The sequence below is a fragment of the Saccostrea cucullata genome, unplaced genomic scaffold, assembly GCF_032062105.1.
Source record: "Saccostrea cucullata isolate Sc308-1 unplaced genomic scaffold, CSIRO_AGI_Scuc_v1 ctg1631, whole genome shotgun sequence".
In the NCBI taxonomy this organism is placed as follows: domain Eukaryota; kingdom Metazoa; phylum Mollusca; class Bivalvia; order Ostreida; family Ostreidae; genus Saccostrea; species Saccostrea cuccullata.
This window is the reverse complement of record NW_026938499.1, coordinates 59,345-85,792: the sequence shown is the minus strand read 5'-3', so window position 1 is coordinate 85,792 and position 26,448 is coordinate 59,345. Positions and strand designations below refer to the sequence as shown.

Here is a 26,448-nt window from a genome sequence, read left to right as displayed (position 1 = left end):
TGATTATGGCCATACAGGTACTTATACATAAATGTTTGTAAGTATAGGTTGTTTTTATAAAGTACTTCTTTCATTGAAAATAGCATGGTTTATCTATTTTAAGATACCTATACTTTGCTTTTCATTTTGTTTCACTCATTTTAATTGTGTGTAAATTATCAAAACTGATTAAATTTAAGTTAAGACTAACACAATCGTAAAGTTACCGATGAAAAAGAGGTAGTTAGGATTTTTCATCATTGGACTCTTTTTTACCACTATATATTTATTGTGAAACTAAACGCTCTTCAAATGAGTATAAACCATTTTGAATGCCTCAAGACTAAAGAGAAGTCTTCGTTTTTTTTTAAATAATTTTGTTAAAAGTTTGAGAGTGGGAAAGGGAGAGAGAGGGGGGAAAGAGAGAACATTACGACTGAGTTTACATAAATATTTTCCTTACTTTCTTCCTTCGAATTACTTTCTAACTATAAAAATCTCTTATTTGGAAAACTTTGAGAAAATGAATGTGAACACGTAAATATCTATGCATTTAATTTGCTATTTTTCTCAGTTTCTCATTGGAATCAGACATGGTTCATTGATGTATTTTGATATATTAATCTGTTTTATAGAATGATCAAAGTATTAACATTAGAACAACTCTCCTTTCAATCAACGTACATGTAATAGGACTACAAAAATTAAGGAGAACATTAGAAAGAATTCATTCTTTTATTATAAATGTATATGAGCTTTAGAATACATGATTAGAGAGTAATAAGAAAAGATTTTTGTATTATTAGCGTTCACGTCATTTCAGGGTTTGATCTTTTGTCATCATGGGCTTCACTTTGAGTCTTTTGGCTAAATCATTCTGAAAACAAATTTTTTAATCGAAGTTCTTCCTTCAAAGACACCATCAAATTTGAAACACATATAATGGATATATTAAAGGAACATATTAATCAAAAAAATTGCATCATCTTAACTTTCCAAATAGATATCAACTAGATATGATTATATCCTCTCGGTAAAACATTTTCCAACTTTCTAAAAATTTATCATTTAGGTGGTAAAAATTTAGCCATTATGTAAATTTTTTTTACAGAACTGGGAATATATTTTGCGGAAGTATTTAACATTTAGCAACTGATTTATTTAAATTGAAAATACCGCAAACGTTATTTGATTCTGATGATAGGGAATTCCTCCATGTTGTTTACAAAGATCAATATGGAATCTTTCAGGGTCACCAGCCACCTTTACCGGAAGTTCCTTTTCTGCCTTAAAACCAATATATTATTTTAATGACTTTTTTTTCACATATAAGATAAAATATTCTCATTAGAATACATAAAAAGTGATCAGTCAATTTGAGAATAAGGATTTTACTTCTCAAAATCAAAATTAATATTAAAAGAACTACAGAATTTAACCCTTACCGGTTCAAGACGTCTACAATATTCCATTAATTCGCTCATTCTTTCGGCGAATCCCTCAGCAAATGCACTAGGATCAATTGCAATAAAACATTGGCCCTATAAACGGAAATAAAAAGCCTTTTAACAAATTCATATTAAAAATACTATAAAATTACAAGAAAACTTAACTTTCTTTTTACTGTACATTTGACTCCTATCACTTGAGCCTGTTTAAAAAAAAATCAGGTGTCTTAATAAGCTTACGAGATTTGCAACTTTCTCAAAATCTTTCCATGTACGAAGATTTGGTCCGAAATTTGCTCCACTTAAAATTCCGCACAGCACTTCTACCATCATTGCCAGACCATAACCCTTATAGCCACCTACAACATATTTCTTCTAGCTGAACAACATGAATGTAAAAGAGTTTGAATTTGCCAAAAAATAAGCTGTTGTACTTTAATTGTTCTGTACGAATACTGCTCTATATAGTTACGTACTGCTCTCCTCAGATCCTCCGAGCGGAAGGAGACCTGCATAAGCTGAGGGGTCATTTGTTTCCTGAAATTCAACACGAATAATTCTTGTGCATTTCCTTCAAAAAATTAAACAGATGTTTTAAGGAAAACGATTTCTTATAAGTTACATATTACAGCATTCATAAGATATTTATTTTACCTTACCATCCCATGCTTCCATCAGAGAGTCTTACCTTTCCTTCTTTATCAATAGCCCAGCCATTCGGCATTGATTCTCCCTTCCTTTCTTGTAACTCTATCTGAATATCAATTCAAACAAAAAATATAAATGCAATGAGTGAAAAGAAAAGTTTTGTAAATCAAAAACTTACCCTTTACTTTCAGTATTTTAATGTACAGTGTAAAATTAATAAAAAAAAAAAAAAAGAAATAAAATTTATAAATTCTTTACCTTTCCTAATGCCACACTTGTGGTTGCCATGTCGAGTACAAAATTATCACCATCCTTGGCTGGGGCAGCCACACATATTGGGTTTGTTCCTAGGGTCACCTGTAAAATATGATATATATTTAAATTAAAATTGGACTTACACACAATAAAGTTAAAAACTTTCATTTTACAAGATATGAAAATAAAGTACCTTTTAGACCAAGATGTCAGTGAGTTAGATTTCCTTTATTTTCGATTTCTTAATTAATTAAAATATCTTATTCAATTAAGTCACCTTTTTAGCCCTTGTCGGAACTAACAGTGGTGATGTATTCGTGAAAGCCATTCCCTAAAAAAGAAATGTACAGATAGATTTCATATATTGCTCATAGATAATGGATGTATCATGAAAGGAAGTCCAAATAATTTTACAATCAATCCCTGTTCCATAGCTCTCATGCCATACCATCCAGCTATTCCAAAATGATTTGAACCTGCAAAGATAAAAGAAGTCCGTGCAATCACTGTTAAACAGGCAAAAAAGTAATCAAATTTGCAATATGAAGCGCATCATGATGGTTGAAACACATATTCATGGCTGCAATAAACATCATTCAAACCTTTAACTGTCACAAAACCTATGCCTGCCTCTTTGGCTTTCTTTATAGCTAAGTCTATAGCAAACTTTCCGACCGCTGGACCTACAAGGTAGTTGAACATCGACAGTGATAAAGAACATACTGTAACGATAAAACAATTCGGGACAAAGTATTGCAATTATATTATTGCATGACATTTCAAATTTTACCAAGAATGTTGTTCCCTTCTACTAAAGCTGTGGCTACCGTTTCTTTGACAATCTGAGGTTCTATTCCTTTACCATGGGACGTCGTGTTCGTTTCAATAGAGTTGACATACATATCTGCATTAAAAAGACGAAAAATATTACTAATCGAATTTAAGTTTTCCTATATTCCAAGCTATAACATTTTTTTTTTAAATTGATTTCAAGGACAATACAATTTCTCCGTAAACTTCAAACAAGTAACGACATGATTTTGCGAACTCTATGTAAATCTCTACAAAGCTGTCAAGCACATGAGGGAGGGAGTAACTGTTTTTCCAGTGTTTTTTTCCAAATATGACCGATGTTGAATGATTTTGAACGTGAACTTTATCTATTATTTATTTATTACGTTTACATTAAAAGCGACCAATGGAACTTAATAAATAATGTTGAAGTACTGTCCAGATAGCCGATCCTTTTTGGAAAGTTTGAAAATACCAGTAGACTTTTATTGTCGTGCCAATGAACTAGTTGAATTCGAAGGTTCCTTTCAAGGCAGAAAGTTTGGGGAGAACGATGGAACTTAGTTTGAATGTATTTTAAGATAAAATGTAAAAGGTGTGACGTATCATTTCATGAGTTAAACTTCTTTCATCGATGTTGAAGTTATATCAATAATTAGATTTCACATGTGACACATACAAAAAGAGTCTAGAAACAAACACTATGTTGGTCTTATAGTGACCATTTTTTTTATTGCTCACAAGAAAATTTGTACAACACGAATACATAACAGGATTTCTGAGCAGTTACATTTACCTAAATGAAATATTGATATAACGGATAGTATTCACGTTCAAAGTTCATTGAAAAGTCAAAGGTGGCATCGGTTGCCATGGCGAAATGAGCATACCCTGTCGACTGGTCACACCCGCTGTGTGCTCCTTGTCATAATCAGGAAATAACGGGAAAATCCGTCGACAATTCAGTGTGTATAATATAATGGCCTAACAATTCTCCTGAAAATCGACAGTCAGCATTTGACCAAACGATAAATTGTTTTTGCTAAAGAGGTCATTTCGTCGACCGTTAAACAAACAAAATAATGATTTTAAACAAGAATGTATAGATTTTTTGGTTTATCGAAATGTTGCCAATGTTTTGATACAATGAACTTCTTAGCAAATTTTATCTTTTGTTAAATAGAATGTTTAATGATTTTTTTTTTACATTTAAGGTCACTACACAGATTTGTCTACTGTTTTCAGTTTGTCTAATATAATGACTAAGGCTATCTGCTGTATGTTCCCGTCCCACAGGGGATGCTTATTCATGGCACCTGATCCCACCATTGATGTTTGTAGAGGTCTGTGTTCGATCTACTCCTAATTTGTACTGTTATTATGGAGTTCCGAGCTTGAATACCATTAATTATCTTTAAAATTCAATCTAGTAGATTTGAAGACATTATAATTTACCTAATCTATTTAGTCCGTGACTATAGTGCCCTCTTGTGTCTGCCGCCACAATAAGATCCGCCAACACGCTAGCATGTTCTGAGTTTGCACCAACAGCTTCCATACAACGTACTACAAAGCTGTGAAGTTCCTTCTCTGGAACTATGGATTCACTTCCGGTAGCCATATTAGTTTCTAAACATACAAGGAATTTATCTCAACAAGATGTTAATTAATTTTAGCATTCTTTCAAAAAGTTTTCATTTAAGCATTGCCAGTTTGTGGCAATAGGAAACGTCTAGTAATGTCCCTCACTGCTCGCCTTAAATACAATTTTTATCAGCTGTATAAAAACTAGTACGGAAAAATACCGCGTACTATATCCATTTTATGGTAAACACAACATAAATATTAAAAATAAACATAATATTATTTCATAATAAAGAAAGTGCATATCATGCAAATGAAGGAATCAGAATAATGGTCATGCAAAAATAAGCAGAAACGTACGTACACTTTTATAATTGTTTTCTAGCCTTTTGACCCTCCTATCGACTACGACGGAGCAAACACGCCTCAAAGATAATGTACATGTATATCAGCAACAGCTTAGGGGAAGAAATAATTTAATGTCAACACGGTGGTAGTTAATTCATTTTATATATTTTAAAGCTTTTGTCATTATTTTGAATCAGAATTCGATGTTGAAAATGTATGTTTAATCATATGTTTATCGAATACAGAAAAATGTACGTGCTTATGTTATAAAATCACTGATCATTATTTCTCAAAATGTAATTATTAACATTTTAAAGTAAGAATTTAATGTCTCAATATTTTTGTTACAATATACTGAAAGAATAAATAAATTTTATTTTGATAACAAATATTTCAGCCGGATAAACATAAAACATTTTATTACACACAATAACCTGGGTTGTTTCTTGCAAAGAAAATAAAAATTCAAACTGTACATCTTTCAAAAAAAAAAGAATTTATCCGCCATAAAATAAAGTTCCTCGCTAAATGTCTTTTTTATATAGAATAAGATTGTGAGGTTTTAACTGAGTTTTGTTAAATTTTGCATTTCAAAATCCAAATTAAATATAAGAAGTTAAACATGATCCCGAATTTCAGAAATAAAGCTCCAGTTTAATATCTACTGAAAAGCTTAAAATCGAACCTCCTTAAGGCATGATGACAATATAACAAAAACATTGCACGCAGTTAGATTTTTATTACAAAAGATAGCAAGGCTTGTTCTATTATAGTTATCGGAGTCAGGTGGTTAAGTTTAAGAGTCTGCCAAGTTTAAGGATGGTGTGTGCTGTAATGTGGCCACGTCCTGATTTCACTGTACAGAGCATCTCCTGGACAATCGGTGGATCCCACATCACGATGTCCGTAAAGACTATAACCGGAAGTGATGTAACCGTGATCAATCCCGCACTGAATCAGATTCTTGATAGCGTTTAGTGCAGCGTCGTTGGGTTTTCGGTGCATAAAACTTCCCATGACGGAGGCGGCGAACCCTCGGCTGTTGTAACCCTGTGTGTGTGCTCCCACGTGATGCCAGCCTCGACCCTCATACACGGCGCCATCTTCACCCACAAGGAAGCTGTAGCCGATATCTGACCAACCTTTAAATAACACATTGACTCAACTGAAAATTTTGGTTGTAATCTTTTAGTTTGTTATATTATTTCTTTTTTAAAACATTCAAATTATATAGAAAAATAACAATAACAGACTAGTGCATATTTTTCTCAAAGAATCTGTCGAAAGGAGATAATTAAATGGCCAAAAATATAATACTGCCCAGGAATGACACGATGTGTTCGTATGGCGTCAAACAATAAAAAAAATCAACCAATATTGTTTTAAGAAGTTCTCTGAATATATCTTTCTATGGCCTATTATTTTTTTAATCATCATTTTGTGCTTATGTCCACACAATGTGAATTAAGTAAGTAAAATAAGTCCTATTATTAAATTTCTATCGATATTTATCTTGATAGTGACACCATAATAAAGAAAAAATTAAATTAACTTGAGGTTCTTTAAGTACCGAGCTCACTAAATGATGCCTACACCTTCCATATAAGGTCCATATTTTGCTCTAGGTGACGCGAAATAAGTGTCAGATCAAAAAGCAAAATTCTTGTAGAAGGTGAATGGTTGTATAGTATAATAAATAAAAAAAAATCTGTGAAAGCATCATTAAATATATCTAACAGGCTTACATGTGGAAATTATAACAATATACTAGCAATTCAATGAGATTTACCTCTCGAGTCCATATGATAGTTTTGGATGCCGCGCATCTGTGTTGCACAGGAAGCAAAATCGTGACAGAAATTTCCTTCCGTGTGGTGCACGAAGAAGAGACTGGCGGGAGTGTGCATTGTAGTCACGTGCTTTGGGGCTCTGGCTCCCCAGCTGGCACGTGAGTAAACTTTGACATGAGAACACATCCCACTGTCGGTACCTATATACAGAATTAAACTGTGATAGTTAACTATAAATATGTTCGGCACTTAATAACTAATCAACCATTATCACTAAATAAGACCAGACAACAAACCAACCTCGAGAAATACTTAAAAATATGGATTTTGCTACATATTTACTTATTAATTATTAATCCACTCATTAATTGCATGGAAATACTATAATTGCACCTGCTGCCGAGGAATGGGAACAGCATCGTCGATGCGTTCCGCCGGAACACAACCCGGTATGGTAACTTCCGGAACAATGAAGGTGGTCATCCTGGCAGGTACCCCCGATGTTGTGACAAGGTGCGTCACTTCCTGTGGATTTAAAAAAGAGAGAATTGGTTTAATCAACAGCAGCTGACCAACTCAATTTGAATTCCTCATAAACTTTTAAATTGATTGTCCCCTATTGATAACATTGAAAAAAGAAATTGCATAAATCAAAGATTTTTACTTAAAGTAATTAATACAACCTAAAGCTGGAACAAACAGTGTTATGGTGCAAATCAAAACAATCAGCATGCTGCCCTTTCTGCGTCCACGATCTTGAAATTAGATCAGGAACGTGTTAAGTAGTATATACACGTTCATGGTTTATCACGATATTTTAGATAAGACTTGTAGAAAGATATAAATGCAGTATTGTAACTATACATGTATTGATGTACTTGTTGGTGCTTTAATCACTTATCTTGTCAAATTTATGTTCCCTTTCCTCGTAATGTAGCCAATATAAGTGGTTTTCTCTCTTATTTTTGAAAATTGTCCCTGAACTAAGGTTGCTCCAATTGGCATCAAAGTAAAACTATTTAACTGAATCATTTTTCGAGAAAAAAAGGATGTCCATTTATAATACTAATAACACACAATGCACATTATGATACTGTAACAGTTTTATGCTTTACCAGAGAAAACAGTGATGAGAAAACAACAACTAACATTAATTATATATACACAAATCCAGATGACTTCATTTTTTAAAATTTTTAACTTCCCTTATTTTTGTAGCAATATACCATTTTTTCACCTGCATGTGGATTTTGTGTTTTCACCTTCAGTTGATTCGATAGAGAAGAGAATGACCATTATAAAAAGAATTTCTATAGAGAGGCAGGCAGCTGAGAACGATTTGATGAGACAAACATATCACAGTCTCGTATAAATCACCATATCTAATGCTATAGTCGATGTTATCTTTTGAAACACTTTCACGACGGTCGTATGTAGACTTTCATACAAAGTGTTTGGACATTATTTTTATGCTGAATTGTCAATTACCCGATCATGAGAAGGGAAAAACCGATGAGTCTGACTGGTTTTGTGGGAGATGTTTACTCCTTATGGCTCCTAATCCCACCCCTGATGTTTCCTTTTGGTGATCTCACATTTTAGTTGAAACTTGGAGTTTACTCAAGGGTTTCTCTCGTTGAACAGCACATTGACTATAGAACTATCCAAGGACATTTGGTCATATTTTCTAAGTATATGAAATAACAACGCTCAAAGAAAAGTCAAACGCATACTAAATAACTTATATCCTGTATAATTCAGCTGTTTCGAGCTTAAAACCGCGTGGTTAACAACGCAGTCAATATATTATTTTTTTTATTTCAATTCATTTCATTTAAGGAGAGAGAGATGATTTATACATGTATGTATATACATGTATTTGTTAAACTTTCTTAGTCCCTTCGAGAATTTTTATAGTACAATTCTCAGTCAACCTTGGACTTTCAGCAAGGCGTGGCATTCTAGCCGTTGCATAATCAGCGTCTGAAATTTACACAGCCTTTCATTCACTGTTGAAATACACATTCCGGCGAATGTCAACGAGTGAGTCAATGATCCAATGATATCGTTTCGTACGGCAGAGAAGTGGGGCTTAAGTCGTCTCCCATGTTGTCAACAACAATTTAAAATTGCTGATGTTAATAATTTCTTAACCAATGAGATTCTATTCGCCTTTTGAGAGATGTTAATTACGTAGTGTCGAGAAAGTCACGACCTACTGAAAGTTCAAAGTTATTTGAGAATTGTATCAATTCCCGGTAAGAGTGCCAAATTTCGACCTATATTCAGTACTTACGCCATTGAGCAGTAAGGAATCTTTTTTCTGTCAGCACCTACCTCGACACGGGACATCAGTTTATACAGTCTCATTTGAAAGACCAGTTTCCAAACACAGATATAATGTAAGTACACAATATTCTAATTTTTGCAAAGTGAACGTAGTTAAAAGAAACTGATCATCATACCGGTACAATGTATATTCCGTACATACTTTAATATGTACTCATAATGATTAGAAGATAATTGAACACAGTTTGTAAATAAAATTTTAATTCAGAAATATGTTTTGTTTTTTTTTCATGGCTTAATGTGACTATAATGTGGCCATGTTTGAATGACTGGGTAAAGAGCATCGCCGGGGCAAGCTGTACTCCCCACATCACGATGTCCGTATAGTTTATATGTAGACGAAATGTATCCCTTGCTTACTCCGTATTCAATAAGCTTCTGTGCGGCATGCAGAGACGCGTCATTTGGTGGATGCGTCATGTAGTTGCCCATGAAGGAAGCTGCGTAACCACGCGTGTTATAATGCAATGTGTGCGCACCAACGTGATCCCAACCCCGCCCCTCGTAAATTTGGCCGTCCTGTCCAACTAAGAAACTATAGCCAATGTCATCCCACCCTGTAGACAGAAATTAAACCACATGAAAACTGCATGCAGTATATAGATAGGGCATATTGTATGTTTATGTTCTGTAAAACATTGATGAGATATTAAAGGTAACGCATACCTCGTGTGTCCATGTGGAAATTCTGTATTCCTTTTAAGGCAGTTACACAAGAATCGAAGTCATGACACGAGTGGCCAGCAGTGTGGTGGATGAAAAAGAGGCTGGCTGGTTTAGAAAAGACCTGGAAGTGTTTTGGCTCTCTAGCTCCCCAGCTTTCACGTGAGTAAATTTTCACTCCATCTCCTATGTCTTTAAACACCAAAAATCCATGATTATATAACGTGGAATAAAACATCAATGTGTGAGATCAAGGAAATGAAGGAAGAACAAACCTGTAGACCTTGGAGACACACAACATCTCCGATGAGTTCCCCCAGAACAATGTCCAGTTATGTAGGTTCCCTCGCATGACATATGGTCGTCCTGGCACGTGCCTGCCAGATTCTGACAAGGTTCGTCACTTCCTGTCGTAAAATCAATTTCAAAGTTCATTTAAATGATATTTGAAGATCGTAATAAAGAAAATATAGGATCATATGTAAATTCAATTAAAAATAAAAGAGCTATTTTTGTCCTAACATGTAAAAGCTATACTTCTGTTTCAAAGCAACATGAATACAGATATCAAATATAGTTCCTAACAATATTACAAAAATACAATATATCAAATGCGCACATTGCAGTTAAATTCATTGCATGTACATGTTAAAATAGGTATGATTTCAAAACTCACCTCTAATGAGAGAAAGAGAACCAAGGAATATGAAAATATTTAGGAAGTAAAATAAGGCCATCATGGGGAGAATCTAGTACTGGTCTAATATATCACACATGGACTTTCCCAAGATTGACACATGCATATAATTGTAAATTGTTATCTCCTCGTGTGCTCATCTTTGAATCTAACATTTATGGACCGCATAAATGTAATTGTTAACATCTAATGTTAAAAAATTAATGCTTAACAACTAAGCTACGTTTTACTTAATTTTATGATATAGGGTGATCCCTTGAAAAGGATTTTTTTCCTAAAGATGTATATTCTCTTGTAAAACCCTGATCCCGTATTTTTTTTTTATTGTTTATTTTTTTATTTAACGTCCCTCTGAAGAATTTCATACTCATATGGAAACGCCACCACTTGGTGGAGAGCTGCTAATTTTGTGCTATATTCGGCACTTTCGGCCATTAAACAGTGTGTGACCTTTTTGTCGCAGCAGATACTTCAACACAAAATTATGCGGGTTCCACGTCCCGGATTGGAATTCGATCCCATCCCGTATTGTGACATCAACTTATTTCCCTTATTTGAATCTAAGGTACTAGTATCTGAAGATGATTGTGTCAGAAGTACATGTCTTTACATCTCACCTTTGTATTAAGATATTATGCATTTACTGATAGTTTTGAATGCCACGCCTAAAGGTTATATCAGTATGGAATTAAACAGAGTGATCTTGCCAAACGGTATTTACGAAAATGAAAGTAACAATACAATGGTATACAAAAAAGTTTAGCTTTATCCATTCGAGTATAAACCGCAGTTTACAGACGACAGTTTACAGGTGTGGCAAGCCCTAGCTAAAGATATATTACAAACAGATTGGGATAAACAATATATAAAATAAACCTATATACATGCTTTACAAACATTTTGTTCACAATGTAATTATTCTTAAAGAGTCGTCTCTCATTACAAGAAAATATTTTACAAGAACTTGAAGTAATTCTGTCAGCGATATATATTTATACTTACCGTATGAAAATAGGCCACAAACTAGTTAATGTAAATGAACTAAGGAAGAATCCACTTTGTTTACGTATATATAGACCTATATCAGCATTTAAAGTAAACAATTTATATCATCAGGACATTTGTTATTTAACAGTGGTGCGTCTATAGAAACAAATGACAAAATAAACGTGCATACACAGGGGGCTGGTTATAAACTTTGATTGATTTAACGTTTTCCTTCAATATGTAATTTTGCAATTGCACAAAAAAAAATCATGACTAATGAAGGAATTAGGAATTAAAGAAACGTGACATAGTTATTTAAACACTCTTGATTTTTTGTTTTTGTTTTTTTTTTTAATTAAATTCGTATCGTACTTTGGAATCAAAATGGCTACCAGGAGAATAATTTCAACAGATTTTTATTTTCATGTAGCTCACTACAGAAATGTTTGATTATAGCAAACTCTCCTCTAGTAATCTGTTCTCTTGGGTAAGGATATACGAGTAGTAATTCCTCACCCAAGGGAAATCTAACACTTCAGCCAAATTTCCCCCACTCTCTTAGATTGTATTCTATCAAAGTTAAAATAATATCAAAAATACTTTGAAGAAGAGTTTTTACGAGAGGTAACTTGTTTTCGATTTAAGAACCGTTCAAATAAACGGGTAAATTCTAACAACACTTTGTCTTATCGCAAAATTTACACTTACAGAAAGTTGTAAAATTAGTCACTCATTCACACTCAAGAAAAAAACCCCCGTTAGATTCGATGTTTCAACACCTTTCTTTGCGATTGGTACCCTATTTTTGGACGAAGTTCAAAATCCATATCTGGCCAACTTTAGAGATTGAACAATCTGATTGCCTTCTACTGGCCTAGTATTTATGTACATGGTTCTTTGCTTTTTTACAAGGAGTTTGTGAAAAAATTCTAAAATTTGTATAATTGATTTGTCAATATTTTGTGAGTTATAAAGTCACAGTTTTAATGGATTAAAATAATCAGATAGTTTTATCACACCCTCGCGTTAGATGCGTGTGCGGTGCTTGTCAGTAAAGCCACTAGGGTGGATTATTTAGTAAATGAAGATGAAGCCGCTTTACGATTTGCAACCTTTATTCTTTTGACGATTGGAACCAAAAATTTGTTTTAGACAAGTTTGATAATTAAAGTTTGATAATTGACAATTCTGAGTAATACATTACATGAGTTATTTGATTTACAAGTAGAGTTAAAGATAATGATTTTATAAACAATAATTAAGTCACACAAAGCTTCCATCTGGTCATATCACTCATGGCTAATTAAGATAATATGTCAAAGTAGATCAATGTGACAGATTTAAGCTTTTTAATAACAGATATGTAGAATTTTGAATTTGAAAATATCTATGATTGTCAAAATGTCCATATAAAATTTGAAAGAAAGCTTTAATAAAAAACAAAACAAGTTCATGAAAAGAAACACTACTCTTAATTAGAAGCCGTAGCAACAATATATGTCTCTGGATCCAGCGATATCATATTAGATTTAAAATTTGCACGCACAGAGCAATAGTTATCGAATGTATTGCCAAATTTCAAATATTTAGAAAAATGTTACATATAAGTTTTATGAAAACAGCTAGATATACAGAACTGTAATTTCTCATTGCTTTTAAATCCAATAAAACACCACTTGGCTCAAGGGGATGTTTATTCTTCGGCTTGTTAGTGTTTGATGTATTTCCGACTTTGATTTTGCTTTTTTTTACAATCTTTCCCATTCTATTGATTCAATATCACAAAAATGGTCTTTGAAACCTATGAATAGTATGTAATTTTAGAATTTTCACATGCACTTATCTTTTGTAAAAAGCATCAATCCATGGATATAGCACTGGACTTGAAGCGGGCAAACAATTGAATCAATAAAAGTGTCCTGATATACATTATAAAGTTCGTGCAAGCAAACAATATATGTCTTTAAGAACCCTCTGTACACTGCACACTCAAGAGTTCTGATTCTACGGTATTTTTCTACAGCAAGAGTGATCTGCCATTAGATCTAAATTCCAATAAATTCAAATTTTGCATTTGTAATCAATGCAAAAGTTAGAACAATTCTCTTCATGTATTTTCTCCATGGAAATTAGTAACAGTGATTTCTGTTCACTGATACTGTATTGTGTTTAAACATTTTTCCTGGGGTAAATATTTTATTTTTTCAATATAATTTTCTCAATGCACAAAAAAAAATTCACTGGTGTTGAAACTGATTATTGGGTAACGTTTTTACAATTCTCTGGTTTAATAATTTTCTTTTTGAACTCATAGAAATAAACAAGCATATTTTCAAACAAATAAATCAGTTGACTTTAACTTATAGTTTATAAAATAATATTATTAAATGAAATTAAAATTTAATAACTTTACAGATTGTCGATTTGATTTAACATTTAAAAAAGGAAATCCTACTCTGAGGAAAACAGAAGAAATAATTTGGCTCTAGTCTGAGATTTCCCTTCGTAGATGACTACTTTCACATATTCGAAAAATTTTGCGAAGACCTAGAAAGGTCAGTCATATGAAGATGTAGGAAGTTAAATCTTTCAAATACCCCTTGGTACATTTAAACCACTCGTATAACAAGGATATTTCTATCAGTTTTTGTCCCATTGAGCAACTCTTTTACCCTGTTATATACTTTCAATTACTTGAAGATCACTTTGTGTCCCTACCAGTCAAATGAACATTTTTTGATTTAAGCTTTAATGACTGACTTCAAGTAATTTGATCCGTGAAGAAATAATGAACAGTTCGTCTTTGATGATTTAAAATCCTATAATATGCAATTCTTGACAGACATTGCTTGGTGATTCAAATATATTTCAATGCCTCTTGGTGTTATTTATACAGGGAAATGACAACAAGATGTTTGTTTTAACCTTTATTTTGGCGAACATTGGCCTTTTTTTGTAGGATGCCAATTAATACACACAACTTTTGAAAACACAAAAGGACAAAATTTAATTTCATAAACCGCGGGTGGTTAATTTGTAATTAGTTATATGCCAATTCAAGCACAAAACAAATTATATCAACATATCAGTATTTTACATATAAAATGGTTCTCGTTCAATGGTGAAAACTACACAATACAAAGTTGTGTAAGTGTCTGGTGTTTAAATATAAAAAAGTTTTTAAATAGAAAAAAATTAAGTCAATTTCTAAAAAATGTTAATTTTTGCAAATCTTCAAAAGAGCTATTGCTTTTGCTTTTAAATCCAATATAACAGCAATTACCCTATGTCTTGCCCCACAGTGAATAACCAAAAAGGGGGACGTTTATTCTTCAGAGCTCGCAAAAAATTCAAACCTGAGCAGTATTTATTTTCTTGTGTTTCTTATTCTTGTTTTGTTTATTTTTTCACTTTTCCCATTGATCAAAAATGCCCATACTCACAAAAATGCTCATTCTCACAAAAATGGTCTTTGAAACTTATGAATATAATATATCATTTTAGAATTTTCTCACTCACTCTTTGTAAAAGGCATAGATTCTGAAAGTGTCCTGATACACATTATAAAGATCGTGAACGCGTCAAGAGAAGTGTTGAGACATCGAGTCTTAAAGCTACGATTTTTGGGTAACGCATTTTACAAAGATCTCTGAGTTGAAATATTGGGTTGAAACTTGATGATTTGAGCTTAACATTTTGACTTCGGGCTTAATTTGAACAATTCTAAGTCAAACACAATTATATTTTTAAAAAAATCAGTTGACTTAAACTTATACTTTATTAAAAAAAAAAATCAATAACATTATCGAATGAATTGAAAGTAAAATAATTTTATAGATTGTCGAGTTGATTTAACATTTTTAAAAAAGGAAATCTTACTCTGAGAAAGACAGAAGGGATAATTTAGCTCTATTGTTAGATTTCCTCGCGTAGATGGCTATTTTCACAAATCGACAAATTTTTCAAAGCCCTAGAGAGGATAGTCTTATGAAGATGTAGGAAGTTAAATTTTTCAAATATCCTTGGGTACATTTAAACCACTCGTATAACAAGGATATTTTTATCAGTTTTTGTCCCATTGAGCAGCTCTCTGTTATGTTCTTTCAATTACCCTCCATCAGAAGTCCACTGGCGAAATATGGAGGTTAGAAATTGTGTCCCTACCAATCAAATCAACTATCATTACTTAGCTCTTCTGTATAATTTATTTCAAAACCCTGTGAAAACTTTTTTTATATAATTAGCTCTTTGTGAATCCACAGTTTAAGATTTAATGACTGACTTCAAGTAATTTGATCCGTGAATAAATAACACATGAACAGTTCGCCTTTGATAGTTTAAAACCGATTATATGCAAACCTTGACAGACATTGCTTGGTGATTCAAATATATTCTAATGCCTCGAAGTCACATTGTACTAAGAAAGATCTTGGAAATTGAAATCCTTCGAAATTCTTTTAAATTTTTTTTCTCTGCAGATTCTGTCAGGGAAGTGTTATCAAGCAACAAACTAATCTCTATGTATGCTGAACTGATGATTTTAGACTTGAAAATCATAAAAATTCTATATCATAATTCGGTATAAAATGTCATATGCAAGTACAAACATTGAATATCTTTGAATTACATACCGGTAGTTCGTCATTTTTACATGTAATATTTTTTTGATGAATTTGCTGTAAATTAGAATCAAAATGGCTAATTTAATAAATAACACAAAACTATATCATAATTCGGGATAAATGTCATATCCAACTACAAACATTTTATCCTTAATTGCATCGTTCGTAATTCTTAATGTATTTAGCGATGTAATGGAAGTAAAAAAAAATGTTCCAGGTTCTTTAGAAACTGATCAGAGATTTGTAACGAAATGAAATGCATATCCTGTATATAGGTCGAGATACTGGTAACGCAGAAATTTAAAGGAAACAAAATTTTAAGAATATTTATTTCAAATAACCTCTTAAGTCTCACGTTTCCACGAATAGAGCATGGTGACACAAATTTTCAGTAGATCTGTTTTGAATTCTTTTCCGGTATCTAAATGAATTCGTTTCTGTAAATGGTGGTGTTCTCATGTTCATGTAATATTCTGATAGGAATACACTTAGCATTAAAACATCGTTTTAGGTCACCATTTCGCAAGTTCTATGGTTGATACAATGATCTTGTCAGCAAATATCTTCATCATTAAGTCAAATGCTGACTGACTTTTTTCAAAGTTGATTGTTAGGCCATTATTTACACAATGAGTTGCCCACGGGTTTGTTTTCGCAATTTTTCGATCCTTTAAAAGGAGCACACGGCGGTGTGACAGGTCGGCAGGGGATTCTCACTCCTCCCTGGCACCTGATCCCACCTCTAATGTTTCAGAGGTCCGTGTTTGCTCTGTTCCAATTGTTAATGTTTCCATTTTATATGTATGTAATTTAGCAAAAGTAATTCTGTTACTTGACTGAATACTTTAAAAATTAAAATCTCCTCAAAATGAAAGTAATTGTATTTAAAATGCAGTTTGTAGGCTTTGGAAGCCTTATCCAAACACATATATGCGAAATATTTAGTATAAAATAATTAAAGTTACGAAATACATTTATCCTGCATTATAAAAAAATTAAGTATCTAAGTCCATAATGATATGCAAAATTCATATAATTAACCCCTTGCTTGAAAAGTGGGAGGGTATATAGTTATCAGGATGTCCGTCTGTCTGTATACCCGTCTGTCTGTAAAGCTTTGGGGTACCTGTCTCTTATCCGCAACTCTTCTTATACCACTGAATGAAATTTAATGAAACTTTCATAGAATCTTTGTTACATAGTGCATCTCCTACTTTACTCTTTGATCCCAGTCATATTTTGGGTTTCCCATATATCAAAACAAGGATACTGTCATTCTTGTTCAATAACATTGAAGGGTGTCCATCTCTTATCCGCAACTTCTCCTATATCAATGATTAAAATTTATTGATACTTTCATAGTTTTTCTTTTTAAAAATACCATTGTGCACCTCGAATTTTACCATTTGATCTGACACATATTTCGGGTCTCCCAGAGCAAAACATGGAGTTTGCCATCATAAAAATAGTCATATGGTTTAAACATTAGCTGGTTTTTTATTTACTTACAAATATAGAATATCTAGTAATTTTTGAGTGGACGTGTTTTCTATCAGTATGTTGTTTTTTTTTTTCTATCCCCAAGCCTTTGACACTTGCGCCCATAACCAATGTCAGGGATCAGTCTTTTAGTGTTATTACGACCGCAAATTAAAGGAAGATTTGTTATTCCAATAGTATCATTTATGCTGGCTCGATCTTCAACGATTAAAATACGCAAATATTATTATTATATAACAAGTACAAGACATTGGATTGCGTCCTGTGATATAACAACGATCAGCTAAAACAAAAAAGTTTCTGTTCTCAGATATAAATATACGTTCACTTTGTACTTTTTCATATAAAATTATATCTGGTGTACAGACAGAAGTCTAGAAGCTGCATAGTTATGTACAATCATTGTGTCTGATAAACGGACAACATATGAACCCTCAGACAAGTAGATGTGCTCAAACAAAACCAAGTTCTCGTATCCCGAAATCGGCAATGACTCACGAAGAACGAGTTTCTTGGAGAAAATTTGCTCATCAGCGTCATTAAAAGAAATATTAATCAAAATATGATCCGTGCTTATTTTGGGAACAACAGGTTTGAATGTAAAATGTAAGTAAACACTGTACACGGCACTCTCTGGAACAGTGAAGTTCAGTGAAGAAATTGAAGGCATCCCAGCAATTTGAGAAGTATTTGTAGTGAATTCTGCTACGTGTGCTTTCTCTTTGTGGGGAACTGCAAGGAGATTTAAGAAGAAAATAAAGGCAAAAATTATATATGAGTATGAATTGAATTCCTGAAATATGAAATCGTTGCTAACGTTAACAATCTCGAACTTGAAAGAAATCTTTTTCTCATATAAAATCAATTTTCAAATTATAGAACCTCGGGAATACAAATACAACCCTTAAGAAGATTGATTTTCATTTTCTTTTTCAAAACTAAAATAAATAGCAAATAACAAAAAAATATTTGAAAGCATTCTTCCTTTTTCTCATACATATTTTGCGATTGTTTTAGTGTGTCGCCTTTTGAATTTCTGATTTATAGACATAGTTTTAAATAAGAAATTTTTATAATGTAGCTTTCAATGCATTCGTTTGTTACTTCCTCCAGACAAATTAAGCTATTTCTAGTGAAATTTAATCATTGTGAAAATCTTCAGGTCAAAGAAATAAATATACCGAAGTGGGTGCAGCATAACACAGGAAATAAAACTTATATAAATACTTGTTACATGTACAAGGTATATTCAAGGTATATTCAAATTTTTACCATAAGGAAGGTCGATCTTGTGTGAAGACTCATTTCTTGCAGAAAATGCTGCTATACTTCTCGACTGCCCTGCCAACTAACAATAAAACAATTTTGAAGAAAAAAAATCAACAAAATATAGAAATCTTTTCAAAATAAAATGAAATAAAACACGTACCAATTTTGTAAGCGAAATCGTCGATGCACTTGTGTGGTATTCGCAGCATAATGACAGTTTGCAATTGGAGGCAATATCAAGTTTCACAGGAATTGTCCGCGTACTTTCACTACATGGCAAACATATTAAACTATCCATAGGAAGTGATTTAGAAAATTCGACCGAAGATATTAAATTATTGTCTTTCTTTCTCAGTACACTTTCATTAAGTTTTATAATCAGAATAATTAGTACAACTAAAACTGCAGAGAAGATCCAGGATACAAACAGACAAACACAGCGAGTTGTTGTAAAACCACAACGATCACGGGAAATATTTCGCTTTGAACCATTTCCTAACCAACTCGAAGTTTCTCCCTCCTCTATCTCCATTTTAATTTTTTCTCTGCAGCTCTCTAATCTCAGGTGAACATTTTACTTTCGGTTTCGATCAGGGTTGGAAATTCACATCTAGCCTATTTTCATTTCAAATGGTCACGTTCCAAGAATTATATAATTGTAAACAATGAGATGTTCATATATTAAGCAGTATCTAAGTCACATTGACCAATGGTTGAATTCCGTTCCAATCAATAGGAAATAATTATAATTATAGATTGTTTATACCTTTGAAAAAATACACGTCATTTAAACTCTGATGCACCTGCACATACCAAACATTGTTAAGAAATTCAACAGAACTACATTTACTTTCGCTTTCATAAAGCGATCAATCAATATGTTCGGCTTTACAAACAAAAAACTGAAATATTATGTTTTGCTATCGATGTAATATTCTTTTACAAAATGGCAATGTATTTACATAACTTTATCATTTTTTAACATGTAACAAGTATGTCATGCAACTATTTCTTTGTTAAACCATGATGGCTTTTTCTTAATGGACAATATTTAAAATACTTTAAGAAGGATCTTTCGAGTTTGCTAATTCAACTACTTGACCATGAATCTAAATAAAGAGATAAAACACTATGCTTTTTAACAGCAAGATAAAAATACCGATAACATTTACGTTGATTTGTAAATCCCTATTGAATTACATTCTGGCAAGTTATAAATGCGGTTTGGATGATTCATAAATAAAAATAAATCCGTCTCATTTCGTAGCCAAATACTAATCATAAAATTTATATCAACATAAGAATTGGGATTCCAATGAACAGTTACATTTTTATTAATTATGGTTTCTTTGATACCTATATTAATTTTTTCTAATTTTATGTTCACATTTTCAACTTTTTCTCTGATGTCTTTCGCAGAAAAACACATGCTGCCAAATACATTGTACAGCCCTCCCTTTGACAGGTGTATTCTATTTGCAGATGCTGGAATTAGAGACCTCATCGGGACCCTCTTTAATGTAGACTTCATCTGGATTTTATTCTCCTCTGAAATATGTTACACATTTGGTATTTTTATGTATTATAATACATGAAATCGCCTCTTATCTCTGTCGACAAAAGTGTAAATTACACAAAATCAAATACATGTAGCAATTAGAGACCCCTGCTTACTGATATATTAATTATCATTTACTATTTTCATTTACTATTAATTAAAGTATCATCAACTAATCATTTTTTAAAAATGAAAAACAAGTATTTGCCATTTTATCAACAGAAATCCGATTATTTGGAAGGTATTAGATTACCTTGTTTAAAGGATATTTCATATAGTCCGAAAAGAGACGACGGCGTCTTTTTCTTTTGATCAAGCATCTGTAAAAATATCAAAAATCATCTCAAACTTCAATTAAACAAAGAGAAATCTTACATGGTGAATCTTGTTCAAATCTTTTTTTTTTTTATTTCTTACCAATTTTAGAAGAAAAATTGTACTTTCGTGACCACGTAGACAATATAATGCAGTTTTCGATGAGACTTGACTTTCGCTTTCAGCTGGATGATGCAGACAGACGTGTATCTTATTGGTATCTCCCCTTCTGTGTATTATAGAACAGTCATCATCCAATTCTTTTGCAGGGCCTTGGTCTGCGAGGTTGGTAAAATATATCTTGTGTACGAGGAACAATAATAAAACGTTGGTTGTTATTGAAATCGACAAGAAAATGACATGATAAATGGGTCGGCATGTTCTTGGACTTTCTGTTCTAAGAGGCTGAATTTGTAGTGCGGTTTCATCTCTAATCTGATCGTCCTCGGATCTTGGCGAAACTCGGTCATATACAAAATGGCCTGGCTCTCGATTCATCTTCACTCATTAGTTGACAGTTAACGTTAGCTGTTTCGAAATGTTTTGATAATATTATTTTAAATCATGTAAGGAAAAAAGATCAATTGACGGGGTTTTCCAGGCTTTATTTTTAACCCATCGAACTAGAAAATTGAATATCAAAAGCTTAGGTTATGACGTTTTAAGGAGCAATGTTCATAGTTGGGCATTTAAAAATTAGTTTTCGTTGGAAATAAACTTCCTGTTTTAAGACTCATAACTCCCTGCTACCAATTTGAATACAAGGATAAAATTAACAATAAATCCCACTTATGACTGGTCACTTTTTATTATTTAAAGTCCAATGATACATCGATACTAGATTGGTGACGTATTATGACTATGTATAATTTTTATATTGACTTTAAGAATTAAAAATCTTTCAAAGAATTGATTGGTATATCTCGACTAATTTCATAACAAACTAAAGAAAAATATATTCAAAAATACAATTTCTCAACTCTTGTATTAAAATAAATCATTGTCTTAATCTCAATATGATTCTTTATTCATTTTTCGCCTGTGCCATGCAGGATGTACAGTTCGCTTCTTTCTTTGAATACTCTTACTTCAAAAATGCGCGAATTCACAAATTTAGTAGAATATTTAATTTAAGGATTCTTATATTTTTGGGAGATTCAAAGACTTTGATAATTGTGAAGGCCTTATATTAATATATTTTTTTTTAAAATCAAATTCTACTCATCTTGTATCAGATTGCTTACAAAAGTGTATTACATGCGTAACAATTAAATGAAAAAAGTTAAGTGCATATTTTTAAAACTAATAATTGAAGTACTGGTTTCAAAACCTATCTGTCGGGTTATTTGTTGTATATATTTTTTTTTATATACATCTCTTTATTCTCACATGAAAATTTCGAATTCATATAAGTAATGTTCTTGGTATAATTCTCTGGACATCAATCTGACAACACTATTTTTCATGAAGAAAAGCGGATCTGTAGCATCACATCTACAAAAATTTTGGGTAGAAGTTACATTTCACACTGTGCTTTCGTTTGTCTTGAAAATCTCTGGGAAATCCATTATAAAATGCGTGCTTTACATAGATGTTATGTGATAGGGTTTCAGCAGACTTTATAGTCAGATATTTATTGATAACTCAAGGAAGATTTTTTCAAGATGCAAATGTTATCAAACAATTTATAAACGTTGCATAATATCAAACGGAAAAGAAGTTGACTTGCAGAAAAGATTAAGAGATAAATCAAGTGTATGCCATTGTGCATGAAGGTAAAATTTGATAATTTACTTTAGTGTAATATAAACTGCCTAAAATCAAACTTAATTTGTACTACTTTATTAGGATCTAATTTATATCATCACATTATTTACATCCATTGAATAATATTTCTTTTACGTCTTAAGAAAATCATTGCCATTTGTCAGTCAGTAAACACCACAAAACATAAAACAAGTACAGATTTCTTGAGCATTGACAGTTACCAATATAATGTTAATGACGTCGATTATACACTTTTTCATCTATAAATCCTACTTTAAATGATTATTTGTACAATTATAACTAAAAACAATAAATAAATATAGAGGGCTTTTATTGGGTGTTAGTATGGGAATTAAGGGTTATGCTCTTTTTTCTTCCACAGCCCGTCCTTACATCCAAAGTAAGCTTTTTATTGTGTAAAGTTAGGAGGCGGATAAATATAAGTTCTAAAATTTGCTGACAATGTTTTCTTGTAATGTTTGCTTTTAATTGATATTTTACTACTACATTTTAATAAAGTATGGATTTAACGAAGTGTAAGAAAAAACTTTGGAATAAGTAATATTTAACAACATTATGTGCTTCAAAATCAGTTGTTTGATTATTCATTTACCAAAATCAACAGCTTAAAAACTTACGACTTTTCAACTTTATACACAACCATTCCCTACGATAAATTAAAGTCCAGGCTTTTTGATATCAATTACAGCTGTTTTTTCAATAAAATTAGAACTCGTAAATTGAATTACCTGGTCGTGGGTCATTTGCAAAATTATTTTGTTAAAACACATTCTGATTGCACACAAGTACTCTGAAGTTGACATTAAAGAGATGCTTGAGTTTCTGATTGACAATATCTATGTGGCTTTTGGAGACCAGGTATTCCAACAATATATTGGAATTCCCAGGGGTACCAATTGCGCTCCGTTGTCAGCATTAACAATGGTCATTTCCATTCCTACGTCGATACGATATATCCTGGTGAGCTTGAGATAATATAAAAGATACCACAGCTTCCGACACTTCGGTTTCATACCTGGATATTTTACTTGAAAAGACGTTAATGGTAATCTAACAACCAAGCTATATGATAAACGTGATGACTTTAACTTTTCTATCGTCAACTTTCCTTACTTATGCAGCAATATACCTTCATCGCCTGCATACGGTGTATATATCTCAGTTGATTCGATACGCAAGAGCATGCACTACGTATGAACAATTTCAAAAACGAGGTAAATTATTAACAAGCAAGTTAATGAAACAAGAATATCAACAATCTCGTTTAAAGTCGTCATTTCGTTAATTCTATGGTCGATACAATGACCTTGTCAGCAAATACAATTTATCATTGAGACAAATGCTGACTGACATTTTTCATACTAATTGTTAGTCCGTTATTTATACACGGAGTTGACGACGGATTTTTCCGTTATTTCCTGATCATGACAACGAGCACATGGCGGGTGTGACCGGTCAGCAGGGGATGCTCACTCCTCCATGGCACCTGATCCCACCTCTGATGTTTCAGAGGTCAGTGTTTGCTCTGCTCCTATTTTGTGTTTTATGGACTTTGATATTGAATACTGTTCATTATCTCCATATCCCTCTTGACATTTTTAATAATATGTAATTAAATATTTTCTATAACGTTGTCTTTTAAGAATAGAATTTTTGCATTTAAATTCAATTGCACTAGAAATAGATTTTTTTAAATGTGATTTTGAATTGGCTGTAGCAGTTCTGTATACATGAAGTGTGTTTTTCGTATCGGCATCGTAAAAAATATGATTGAATATCAATTCCTAGACTCTATCATTACATACATAGATACAAGTTCAACAGAATTTATTTCATCAGTATATATAATGTACACGTTCTCTATTTTTTCCCAAAGATATGGCTTTATTTATATATAACAACAACCTAGAAATATACATGCATAAAACAAGATGTATTATATAACGATACAAATGAAACTGATTAAAACAATCAATCATGCACAAAATACATAGTAAATCGGTCACAAGACTTTGCGTTGTATAACAAATTCAAATTGGAATGCAAAGGATACACCAAACTTTCTATGTCCAACCAAAACAGCGCTGACAGGTGTGTGGATTGATATGCCATCTCCTCTTCCGTTAAGTTTATGTTATTTTGTAACAAAACTCGTGAAATGTTGCCTTCATTTTTGTTTTTTACTTGCATTATTGAATGTCTTAAATTCAAGTTGCTGTTCTTCGTTTTGGATTTCATCTGGAAAACACTTTCGACGCTATACCATCCAGATTCTGGTACTTCAAACACTATGCTGTTTTGTCCCATTTCTGTCTGGAACTCTGTTGATGGAATGGAAATGTCCACCACCCATCTTAAATGATCCTCTGTAAAGATTCATTTTTTAACAAATGGTATATTAAACTTAATATATTTATTAAACTAATGTTTAATTACATTTAGCGGCGCTCTGCTAATCCGGACGGAAGCAAGGTGTCCAATGAAAAGTAACAGTACTAGTAATTGCTTTATGGAAAATTAATTCAAATTAATGGTTTTTTTTTTTTAATTTCTTTAAAAACTAAGCGACTTGATTAAGAAGCAATTATATATCGACACATTTCATGTATTCAATAAAATCTGGTTATTCATCCTTATCATTTTTTTAAAAAAATTGTTGAACATGCTACGACAATTGTATTAGCGCTATTTTTAAATTCCGTATTTCAATTCTGGTACCACAGTCTGCAAAGGAAGTTTCCGGTGTAATGATTGTACAAAAGAAATTAAAGAAGGAATTAATGAACAGTTTGAAGAAAACAGAATGTGCTTAATTGAATGAGATGATTTTATGAAAAAAAAATTATGTATGAATTAAAAAAAATCCTCATATTTTGGGAGTTTCTTTCTATCAGTGTTTATTTTTGATTTTGCAGCTAACAATCTTAAAGTGTGTTTTCCATAAGCAGACGGATATGTCAATCTTTACATCGTATCATGCAACATTATTTTTTTTTATTTTATCTCGGTTTTACCTGCTCTTAATTCTGCATTTGGGGATGCTTGAATAAGTAATCTTTCATAGTGTCCACTTGAAGAATTGTACATCAGCTTCTGAGAAGTGATCTAAAAATATGACACAGCATGCTAAGAAAAGTTTCATGTGAGAAATAACCTCAAACACAACTCATCTTTTGAATATAATTTTTCATTTTTATTTATAGATTGTAATAGAAACCATTCGGACAAATCGATAAATAGCAAAAAGACATTTCAAATTTTCTATATTTTTACCAAAGAAATAAGATAAGTGTACGCAAAGATGGTGCATCTTCTACAGCATGCGTCCCTTGTTGAATATTCTGTTACCCCCTCCTCCTCACCACAGCTGGTCAGAATCTCACATTCACGACACGTGGTCTGTCTGTTTGCATCAGCTGCTTCAGCATCAAAAATCTCGATTAAAATGTAAGTTATACACAAAAGTAGCGTCAGCGATACACAAAGAGAAAATACGCAAATCAAAAGTTTAATTCTGTGTGTATTTCTTTTCACATTTAGGTTAAATATTCCCTGTTTTAAGCCTCCTCCTACAGAATATGTAACACAGTCCTTATTTTCACTATGCTCTGTGGTATTCTTGCAAAGTTTTTGAACTTCCATTTTTGCTCTTTTGTTTACAAACATGACCTACATAGTTTTATACTGAAATTTAAAATTAGCAACTAGGCCAAGGATAAGAATAAAAACTCGGTACACTCGTTCTTTCAAAATGAAAGCTGAAATGATTTGAAAGGATTTTAAGCAGATTTTATAACTTTTTATACTACCTCATTTATTATTTAATTTCCACCAGTTTATTGACGCTTATATTAAT

The 26,448-nt window shown here is 32.2% G+C and overlaps 6 protein-coding genes across 7 annotated transcripts; all 6 read right to left on the bottom strand.

Moving 5' to 3' along the window:
* Window positions 1-695: 695 nt before the first annotated feature.
* On the bottom strand, window positions 696-5,208 carry LOC134250519 (uncharacterized oxidoreductase YjmC-like). Its single transcript, XM_062732880.1, has 13 exons — window positions 5,071-5,208; window positions 4,578-4,751; window positions 3,121-3,234; window positions 2,933-3,013; window positions 2,745-2,806; window positions 2,608-2,661; window positions 2,334-2,432; window positions 2,116-2,181; window positions 1,904-1,964; window positions 1,668-1,786; window positions 1,425-1,520; window positions 1,156-1,266; window positions 696-856 (listed from the first exon to the last, which is right to left on the bottom strand). The coding sequence occupies exons 2-13, from the start codon at window positions 4,741-4,743 to the stop codon at window positions 794-796; spliced, it is 1,092 nt and encodes a 363-aa protein (XP_062588864.1). The 5' UTR covers window positions 4,744-4,751; window positions 5,071-5,208; the 3' UTR covers window positions 696-793.
* Window positions 5,209-5,773: 565 nt separating this feature from the next.
* LOC134250520 (peptidoglycan-recognition protein SC2-like) lies at window positions 5,774-7,652 on the bottom strand. Its single transcript, XM_062732882.1, has 4 exons — window positions 7,528-7,652; window positions 7,238-7,369; window positions 6,844-7,044; window positions 5,774-6,196 (listed from the first exon to the last, which is right to left on the bottom strand). The coding sequence occupies exons 1-4, from the start codon at window positions 7,574-7,576 to the stop codon at window positions 5,868-5,870; spliced, it is 711 nt and encodes a 236-aa protein (XP_062588866.1). The 5' UTR covers window positions 7,577-7,652; the 3' UTR covers window positions 5,774-5,867.
* Window positions 7,653-9,167: 1,515 nt separating this feature from the next.
* Window positions 9,168-11,668, bottom strand: LOC134250525 (peptidoglycan-recognition protein SC2-like). 2 transcript variants are annotated; one of them, XM_062732887.1, is made up of 4 exons: window positions 10,533-10,665; window positions 10,132-10,263; window positions 9,860-10,048; window positions 9,168-9,750 (listed from the first exon to the last, which is right to left on the bottom strand). In XM_062732887.1, the coding sequence occupies exons 1-4, from the start codon at window positions 10,594-10,596 to the stop codon at window positions 9,422-9,424; spliced, it is 714 nt and encodes a 237-aa protein (XP_062588871.1). In that variant the 5' UTR covers window positions 10,597-10,665; the 3' UTR covers window positions 9,168-9,421. The 2 variants fall into 2 exon arrangements, with proteins under 2 accessions (XP_062588871.1, XP_062588872.1); XM_062732888.1 differs by lacking the exon at window positions 10,533-10,665 and adding an exon at window positions 11,556-11,668 and having other exon boundaries at window positions 9,169-9,750.
* A 6,207-nt stretch (window positions 11,669-17,875) lies between these two features.
* On the bottom strand, window positions 17,876-19,619 carry LOC134250518 (uncharacterized). The gene is made up of 3 exons (XM_062732879.1): window positions 19,092-19,619; window positions 18,935-19,010; window positions 17,876-18,394 (listed from the first exon to the last, which is right to left on the bottom strand). Exons 1-3 carry the CDS (start codon window positions 19,461-19,463, stop codon window positions 18,012-18,014), a joined length of 831 nt encoding a protein of 276 aa, XP_062588863.1. The 5' UTR covers window positions 19,464-19,619; the 3' UTR covers window positions 17,876-18,011.
* A 270-nt stretch (window positions 19,620-19,889) lies between these two features.
* LOC134250517 (uncharacterized) lies at window positions 19,890-21,321 on the bottom strand. Its single transcript, XM_062732878.1, has 3 exons — window positions 20,907-21,321; window positions 20,743-20,809; window positions 19,890-20,479 (listed from the first exon to the last, which is right to left on the bottom strand). Exons 1-3 carry the CDS (start codon window positions 21,300-21,302, stop codon window positions 20,100-20,102), a joined length of 843 nt encoding a protein of 280 aa, XP_062588862.1. The 5' UTR covers window positions 21,303-21,321; the 3' UTR covers window positions 19,890-20,099.
* Window positions 21,322-24,415: 3,094 nt separating this feature from the next.
* On the bottom strand, window positions 24,416-26,277 carry LOC134250514 (uncharacterized). Its single transcript, XM_062732877.1, has 3 exons — window positions 25,866-26,277; window positions 25,607-25,697; window positions 24,416-24,958 (listed from the first exon to the last, which is right to left on the bottom strand). Exons 1-3 carry the CDS (start codon window positions 26,256-26,258, stop codon window positions 24,564-24,566), a joined length of 879 nt encoding a protein of 292 aa, XP_062588861.1. The 5' UTR covers window positions 26,259-26,277; the 3' UTR covers window positions 24,416-24,563.
* Window positions 26,278-26,448: the final 171 nt, after the last annotated feature.

What these genes read in the sequence shown, in the direction of transcription:
- LOC134250519 (XM_062732880.1), bottom strand. Translation starts at nt 4,743, where the DNA reads ATGGCTACCGGAAGTGAATCCATAGTTCCAGAGAAGGAACTTCACAGC. An exon ending in CAAGTGTGGCATTAGGAAAG is followed by an intron (nt 2,182 to 2,333) that starts GTAAAGAATTTA and finishes ATTGATATTCAG; the next exon opens with ATAGAGTTACAAGAAAGGAA. An exon ending in CTATTGATAAAGAAGGAAAG is followed by an intron (nt 1,965 to 2,115) that starts GTAAGACTCTCT and finishes GTTGAATTTCAG; the next exon opens with GAAACAAATGACCCCTCAGC.
- LOC134250520 (XM_062732882.1), bottom strand. Translation starts at nt 7,576, where the DNA reads ATGCTGATTGTTTTGATTTGCACCATAACACTGTTTGTTCCAGCTTTA. An exon ending in ACTGTTTGTTCCAGCTTTAG is followed by an intron (nt 7,370 to 7,527) that starts GTTGTATTAATT and finishes TTAAATCCACAG; the next exon opens with GAAGTGACGCACCTTGTCAC. An exon ending in TTCCCATTCCTCGGCAGCAG is followed by an intron (nt 7,045 to 7,237) that starts GTGCAATTATAG and finishes TTCTGTATATAG; the next exon opens with GTACCGACAGTGGGATGTGT.
- LOC134250525 (XM_062732887.1), bottom strand. Translation starts at nt 10,596, where the DNA reads ATGATGGCCTTATTTTACTTCCTAAATATTTTCATATTCCTTGGTTCT. An exon ending in TTCTCTTTCTCTCATTAGAG is followed by an intron (nt 10,264 to 10,532) that starts GTGAGTTTTGAA and finishes ATTTTACGACAG; the next exon opens with GAAGTGACGAACCTTGTCAG. An exon ending in TGTGTCTCCAAGGTCTACAG is followed by an intron (nt 10,049 to 10,131) that starts GTTTGTTCTTCC and finishes TGGTGTTTAAAG; the next exon opens with ACATAGGAGATGGAGTGAAA.
- LOC134250518 (XM_062732879.1), bottom strand. Translation starts at nt 19,463, where the DNA reads ATGGAGATAGAGGAGGGAGAAACTTCGAGTTGGTTAGGAAATGGTTCA. An exon ending in CGATTTCGCTTACAAAATTG is followed by an intron (nt 19,011 to 19,091) that starts GTACGTGTTTTA and finishes TTTTATTGTTAG; the next exon opens with TTGGCAGGGCAGTCGAGAAG. An exon ending in CAAGATCGACCTTCCTTATG is followed by an intron (nt 18,395 to 18,934) that starts GTAAAAATTTGA and finishes ATCTCCTTGCAG; the next exon opens with TTCCCCACAAAGAGAAAGCA.
- LOC134250517 (XM_062732878.1), bottom strand. Translation starts at nt 21,302, where the DNA reads ATGAATCGAGAGCCAGGCCATTTTGTATATGACCGAGTTTCGCCAAGA. An exon ending in CAATTTTTCTTCTAAAATTG is followed by an intron (nt 20,810 to 20,906) that starts GTAAGAAATAAA and finishes ATATTTTTACAG; the next exon opens with ATGCTTGATCAAAAGAAAAA. An exon ending in TGAAATATCCTTTAAACAAG is followed by an intron (nt 20,480 to 20,742) that starts GTAATCTAATAC and finishes AACATATTTCAG; the next exon opens with AGGAGAATAAAATCCAGATG.
- LOC134250514 (XM_062732877.1), bottom strand. Translation starts at nt 26,258, where the DNA reads ATGTTTGTAAACAAAAGAGCAAAAATGGAAGTTCAAAAACTTTGCAAG. An exon ending in ACACTTATCTTATTTCTTTG is followed by an intron (nt 25,698 to 25,865) that starts GTAAAAATATAG and finishes TCATATTTTTAG; the next exon opens with ATCACTTCTCAGAAGCTGAT. An exon ending in AAATGCAGAATTAAGAGCAG is followed by an intron (nt 24,959 to 25,606) that starts GTAAAACCGAGA and finishes GAATCTTTACAG; the next exon opens with AGGATCATTTAAGATGGGTG.